Source organism: Mus pahari, chromosome 3 (assembly GCF_900095145.1).
Source record: "Mus pahari chromosome 3, PAHARI_EIJ_v1.1, whole genome shotgun sequence".
Taxonomy (NCBI): Eukaryota; Metazoa; Chordata; class Mammalia; order Rodentia; family Muridae; genus Mus; species Mus pahari.
This window is the reverse complement of record NC_034592.1, coordinates 95,656,424-95,663,606: the sequence shown is the minus strand read 5'-3', so window position 1 is coordinate 95,663,606 and position 7,183 is coordinate 95,656,424. Positions and strand designations below refer to the sequence as shown.

The 7,183-nt window shown below is 39.4% G+C and overlaps 1 protein-coding gene across 1 annotated transcript; it reads left to right on the top strand.

Annotated features, from left to right (window-relative positions):
- Positions 1-4,552: 4,552 nt before the first annotated feature.
- Positions 4,553-5,493, top strand: LOC110318687 (olfactory receptor 4F15-like). Its single transcript, XM_021193891.1, has one exon. The coding sequence runs from the start codon at positions 4,555-4,557 to the stop codon at positions 5,491-5,493; it is 939 nt and encodes a 312-aa protein (XP_021049550.1). The 5' UTR covers positions 4,553-4,554.
- Positions 5,494-7,183: the final 1,690 nt, after the last annotated feature.

Genomic DNA, 7,183 nt, shown 5'->3' with positions numbered 1-7,183 from the left:
GTCTTATTTTAAATTAAATATTTTCTTTTTTTATATTTCAAATGTTATCCCCTTTCCTGGTTAGTTCTTTCATATCCATACATTTATCTACATCTTCCATACATTCCTTTGCGACTCATTAAAGCTTTAAAAAAAAAACTTTTTTTTTTTTTTTTTTACAATCCAGTCATTGCCCCACTCCCAGTCTGTACTACCACACATTTCCTCATACCATTCCTCCCCCCCCCATCTCCAAGAGGATGCTCTCCCCACCCTACCCACTCCCTGGGGTCTCAAGTCTCTAGAGGGATAGATGCATCTTCTCCCCTTGAGGCCAGACCAGGCAGTCCTCTGCAGTATATGAGCCTTGGACTAGCTCATGTATGCTACCTGCTTAGTGGCTCAGTTTTTGAAAGATCTCAGGGGTCCGGATTAGTTGAAACTGCTGGTCTTCCTATGGGGTTGCCCTCTTTGTCAGCTTCTTCCAGTTTATCCCTAATTCGACCACAGGGGTCCCCGACTTCAGTCCAATGGTTGGATATATATATATATATATATATATATATATCTGTTTCAGTCTGCTGCTTGTTGGGTCTCTTGAAAGACAGCCATCGTTGACTTCTGTTTGTAAGCACACTGTAGCATTAGTAACAGTGTTAGGCCTTGGAGCCTCCCCTTGAGACGGATCCCAAGTTGGGCTGGTCACTGGCCCACTTTTCTTTCAGTCTCTTCCATTTTTATCCCTGCAGTTCTTTTAGAAAGGAACATTTCTGGGTCAGAATTTTTGATTGTGGGATGGCAACCTGTAGTGGCTATTAGTAGTTGTCAACTTGACTATATCTGGAATTAATTACAATCCAGAATTGGAAGGCTCACCAGTGATCCTAATCTGGAGGCTAGGAGATACAAGTTTCTGACCTGGATCTTGGCATGGAGATCTTGAGGCATAGTGACTATGAATTCCAGAAGATTAAGACAGGGAGATCTCTGAGTTCAAGGTCATCTGGGATTAAAGGCATGGTGGCACACACCTTTAATCTGGGCTACACCTTCTGCTGGAGACCTATGTAAGGACATTAGAAGAAGGAAGATTTACTCTCTCTCTCTCCTTAGCCTGCTTGCCTTGTAGGACTGAGCAGCTGCTAAATCCTTGGACTTCCATTTACAGCTGCTGCTGACCATTGTTGGGAGTTGGACTACAGACTGTAAATCATCAACAAATTCCCTTACTATATAGAGACTACCCATAAGCTCTGTGACTCTAGAGAACCCTGACTAATACAAACCCCCACCCTCCACATGATGCCTTGTCTTTTCTACTGGAGGTGGACTCTGCAAGTTCTCTCTCCCCACTGTTGGGCATTTCATCTAAGGTCCCTCCCTTTGAGTCCTGAGAGTCTCTTACCTCCCCAGTATCTGGTACTTTCTAGAGAGTCCCTCCACCTCCTACCCATGAGGTTGCAGAGGTTGCATATTTCCATTCTTTATTCTGGTCTTCTCTCTTGTCTTCCCTCCACACCTGATCATGGTCTCTCTTTCTCCCCCCTTCCCCTCTCCTACCCAGGTCCCTACCTCCCTTTGCCCCCTGTGATTGCTTTCTTCTCTCTCCCAAGTGGGACTGAAGCATCTTCACTTGGGCCCTCTGCTTCTTAACTTTCTTGAGTTCTGTTGATTATATCCTAAGCATTCTGTACTCTTTTGGCTAATAACCACTTAATATTAAGTACATGACATGCATGTCCTTTTAGGTCTAAGTTACCTCACTTTTGTTTTAAAGCTTCTGTCTTTGACTTGTCAGGATTGTAGGTAGCTATTCCTTTGCACAAATGAGATCATAGTGGCAATCCAAAGTCTCGGTGGTTTCATTTGGTCAGTATTCCTCTGTGGGCCAATTAGCTGCAGGTCCCATAGTAGCAGCACTCATGTCAATGTTTATACATGAAATAAGGATACTTCTAACAGGAGAAAGGTGGACTATGCTTAAGTCTACGGAAATAAACTTTTGAAAGTAGTAGTGACAAATATAGAAATAGCCTAGTGGAGTACAATATCTAACATCCCAAAATGCCAGTATGGAATTGATATTTTCTACTGATACATTGTTTTGTATAGAAATGAACTAAGTATTGCCTTGCACCAGAGAAAAGGATTAAAATAAAGTTAATGGAAAAAAATAGACTAGGGAGAAGGAAGACAAAATGTCAGAAATTTAAAATACTTGGTCTACCTCTAAGTTTGAGATGCAAAAACAAGGATCTAGAAGTATAGGAGGCTGCATTACGAGTATGGGTAAGAATTGACTCTGCATCAGAGTAATACTAACTTTTGGCTCTATCAAACACTAAAGGACTTCATGTGGAAATAGATAATAATGGCCTGGAAACAACCAGAATGCTCTGAGCTTCAGGTATTGTATAGATTCGTATCCTTCTCTGTGTTTACTTTAAGAACCACAGGAATTATATAGGTGCTTATGAAGTAAACTAAAAGGTCTAGATGTTTATAAATGCAGCCTGCCTCCTTTCTCATGTAGATCTACCAAGCACACTGTGAGTCACTTTAGGGCATGTAGTCAGACAGCCATTAAGGTGTAGAACACAATTGAATAGTCATGAGGAAAATGTCAAGTCTCTTGTACATTTTGAAGAAGAAATGATCAGACTGTCAGGATTCCTACAATCACTGTTCTGAAATGTTACTTCTACTCTAAGTCATAATTTCTCTAATTATGAAGGGGAAAATAACATGGTAGCATGTTACTTATGGTAGTTCCCAGTATCCGACAAGATAGTGTATTAAAAAAAAAAAAAGTATGGTGCCATACACATGGTTGTTACTGGTTCTGGTTCAGTTTGGGTTCTTATTGTTACAGAACTCATTAGTCATGGACTGCTGCAGAGAGTCTTTGGCTATGTCAGGAAATCTTGAAGTTCAGATATGAGTTGTGCATTGAAACAAAACAAAACAAAACAAAACAAAACAAAAATCAAAGCAAAGCAAAGCAACGCAACACAAAACAGGATGTGTCTCTTAATCTCCAGCATAGGTTATGATTTCCTCCAGACCACAACCTTCATCAGTCTGACTCACAGTGTCTTTCCTACTTCACAAAAATTATATAAGCACAGTACTCATTTGGATATCATACCAGGTACATTTTTTCTAATATTTACATTGTATATAGTAAAATAGAAGACTTAAATTTACTGACTGTGTTAGGACTTCATTAAGTATCCATTTTGTATGACATACATATAGTAATCATTTGTTCATAGATCACAAATAGCTTTACAGTAAGCTTATAATGTTTCTCTAGTTGCATAACAAAAAGAATGTGAAGTAGATTAGTTGGAAAAATGTCTTCTATAGAATATAAAATATAAGTCAAACAAGGGACAAACAAATGGACAAGCAGTGGCCCAAAGAGAAGAGTACATTATCATTATGAAGAGTTTCATTGCATAGCAGATTAGTATTACATTATAAGATAACCAAAATGTTAGACTTGCGATGATTATTTACCATCTGCCCTCAGCCCCTTCCTTTAATTTTAAAAGACAATGAAACTGGAGGCAGGCAATGAGTGATGTGCAGGAGGGATAGAAAAATAAAAAAAAAAACCTTCCTTGAGTTCTTGAATACTTGGTCCTGGGTCCTGATTGTGTTTTTTCTGTCTCCAAATTCAGTGTTCTTTTCACCATGCAATGAAGTATGGAAAGACAGTACAGTATAGAAATGATCTTTAAACATCAGCTATGTAGAAATTTTTAATAAACTTTACTATAACTGTCAAACTTTATGTATTTTATTCACATAATCTATGCTTTTTGTTCTGCACCCTAAGTATCATTTCTGATCTTACTCTGATACTTCTACAATCTTGTCTTTTAACCCTTTGTTCTCTCTGGACTGCTATAAAGTGTGATGCCACTATGGTTTCTACAATATCTTCTTCATTTACATGGAAAAAGTGAATGTAGTTCAATAAAAGATTAATTATGAGACATACTAATCAGAGTAATAGTACTGTACCAGATTGCTAAAAGGGTATGAAAAAGAAGATCACCAGAAAGTTCTGATGTTTGGGAAACATGATGGGCAGGAGGAACTACTGGGAGAGAAACCAGGGGTTCTTCTCATTTCATTGATTTCATGTGTATTATTTCCAGAGAGTCTTTAGTCTGTTCATAGCCTTTATTCAGATCAATTATTTGTTCTTTTCTAATTCTTATTTGTAAAGTTTTCCCAACCTGTATTTGGATAAAGTTAGGGAATAGAGGAAATGACACGCAGTGGCTCATGGTATTGAATGGCTGACAAATTTCTGCAAATAAAGTTAGAAGTTATGCTGAGATGTAGTGGCTCTATGCAGGAATGTGTTTTGTTTACAATCTGAAACTGATGATTCAGTTACTAACTACAGACAAAGCTTTCTTTTCTTTCTTTCTTTCTTTCTTTCTTTCTTTCTTTCTTTCTTTCTTTCTTTCTTTCTTTCTTTCTTTCTTTCTTTCTTTCTTTCTTTAATTCTCTGCCTTTTTCAAGTTTTGTTGGACACAATTCTTTTTTTCCACAGCAATGGATAAAGCCAATCACTCTGTTGTATCTGAGTTTGTGTTCTTAGGACTCTCCAACAGATGGGGAATCCAGTTGCTTCTCTTCCTCTTTTCCTCCACGTTCTACATAGCAAGTCTGATGGGAAACCTCCTCATTGTGTTCTCCGTGACTGCTGACTCCAACCTGCATTCCCCCATGTACTTCTTGCTGGCCAATCTCTCATTTCTCGACCTTGGAGTTTGCTCTATTGCAGCACCCAAGATGATTTTTGACCTGTTTAGGAAGCACAAAGCCATCTCATTTGGAGGTTGTATAACTCAGATCTTCTTTATTCATGCTATTGGGGGCACAGAAATGGTGCTTCTCATAGCCATGGCCTTTGATAGGTATGTAGCCATATGTAAACCTCTTTACTACTTGACCATCATGAGACCACAAATTTGCATTTTAATTTTGGCAGTATCCTGGATCCTTGGTCTTATTCACTCAGTGGCCCAACTAGCTTTTGTTGTAGACTTGCCCTTCTGTGGACCTAATATATTGGACAGCTTTTACTGTGATCTTCCTCAGCTTATTAAACTTGCTTGCACAGAGACCAATAAATTGGTGTTCATGGTCACAGCTAACAGCGGACTCATCTCTGTGGGCTCCTTCTTCATACTCATCATTTCTTACATCTTCATTTTGGTGACTGTTAGGAAACACTCATCAGGCAGCATATCTAAGGCCCTCTCTACTTTGTCAGCTCACGTAACTGTGGTGGTTTTGTTCTTCGGACCATTAATCTTCTTCTACACCTGGCCCTTCCCTTCATCACACTTAGACAAATTTCTTGCCATTTTTGATGCGGTTCTCACCCCTTTTCTGAATCCAGTCATCTACACATTCAGAAACAAAGAGATGAAAGCAGCAATGAGGAAACTCTGCTCCCAGCTTGTGAATTACAGGAAGGCCTCCTAAATATCTTATAAAAACAACAAAGGAAATTTACACTCTATGAGGAAAATAAAGTCAGTCACGTTTCAGTTTTCTATTAACGATTTTATATATCAGATTAAATTTAGAAGTTTATCAAGTTGTCATCTCCAGTACCTTAATAAACATGGATAAGGGGATTTAGAACTGGAGTTTTTATGCCTGGATTCTTCATATCAAGTATTTGATAGGGTGATTCTGTACAGTATTTTAGCTTGATGATTTTTCAAAATATATTAAGAATATTTTCCTTAAATTTATGATTGTTCCCTTTATGATTGCTATGTAAAATACCTCAAACTAACTTGATTTACCCCTTAAGCCTCCAAGAAGGGCTAAACAGAGAATATGCCCAGAAATTCACTGTTGAAGATAGGCATAACTCTTTTTCACTGTTAGAGTTCCCTGTTTTAGTGAGTTTTCAACAAATGGTTTTGGTGGTGGTGAATATGGAAGGCAACGGTTGCGTTTGCAGCTGAATTATTGCTATTAATAGACCCTAAATAAAATCCTCATATCTTCAAACTCTTACAAAATGTTTATGTGATAACAGTTAAAGTCTACCTTTATCCACCCCCCCCCCCCCCAAATTTTGTGCGAATGCTTATGTGGTGAAAGCTATGACAGTCGCACACAGGCTAGTAAATGAGACTGATGATACTCTGATATACATTTTCTCTTAAATTATTAAACATTTAATTTTATAACTACACTACTCAGTACCCAAGTCCTCCTCCAGAAGGCAGCTTGTTACGTACCCTTGATAACTTTTCAAAACTCTCCAGATCTAGCCCGGGTCCAGCAGCTAGTGATCCTGCATACTCTGGCCACCCATGCATGCACTGCAACTGACTCCCGAACTCCCTCTAGAACCTCTTCTACGTGCAACAACCCACAGGTCCCTTTGCCACAACCTCCGACAATTATTATATGTATATTGTGCATTGATTCAATTCTAGCTAAGGAGGTAATATTTTCATTCTTGCATTATAGATTAGAAAACTAAGACACAAGAATCTCACTAATTAGACCAAGATATCAGCTGGCAAGTGGCAGGATCTAGGCTGCTAAGCCAAGCAGCCCTGCTGTGAATCAAATACTCGGCGGATGCCAGGAAAGTGAGACCCTTCACCTGTACTTAGAATTTCTTTCTTTTTTTCCCCCAATTTTTATTAGGTATTTACTTCATTTTCATCTTAAATGCTATCCCCAAAGTCCCCTATATCCTCCCCCCCCCACTCCTCTACCCACCCACTCCCACTTCTTGGCCCTGGTGTTCCCCTGTACTGGGGCTTATAGTTTGCAAGACCGAGGGGCCTCTCTTCCCAATGATGGCTGACTAGACCATCTTTGGCTACATATGCAGCTAGAGACCCGAGCTCTGGGGTTGCTGGTTAGTTCATATTTTTGCTCCACCTATAGGGTTGCAGACCCCTTCAGCTCCTTGGGTACTTTCTCTACCTCCTCTATTGGGAGCCCTTTGTTCCATCAAATAGCTGACTGTGAGCATCCACTTCTGTGTTTGCCAGGCACTGGCATAGCCTCAAAAGAGACAGCTATATCAGTGTCCTTTCAGCAAAATCTTGCTGGTGATTGCAATAGTGTCTGCATTTGGGGGCTGATTATGGGATGGACCCCTGGGTGGGGCAGTTTTTGGATGGTCCATCCTTTCATT

What these genes read in the sequence shown, in the direction of transcription:
- LOC110318687 (XM_021193891.1), top strand. Translation starts at nt 4,555, where the DNA reads ATGGATAAAGCCAATCACTCTGTTGTATCTGAGTTTGTGTTCTTAGGA.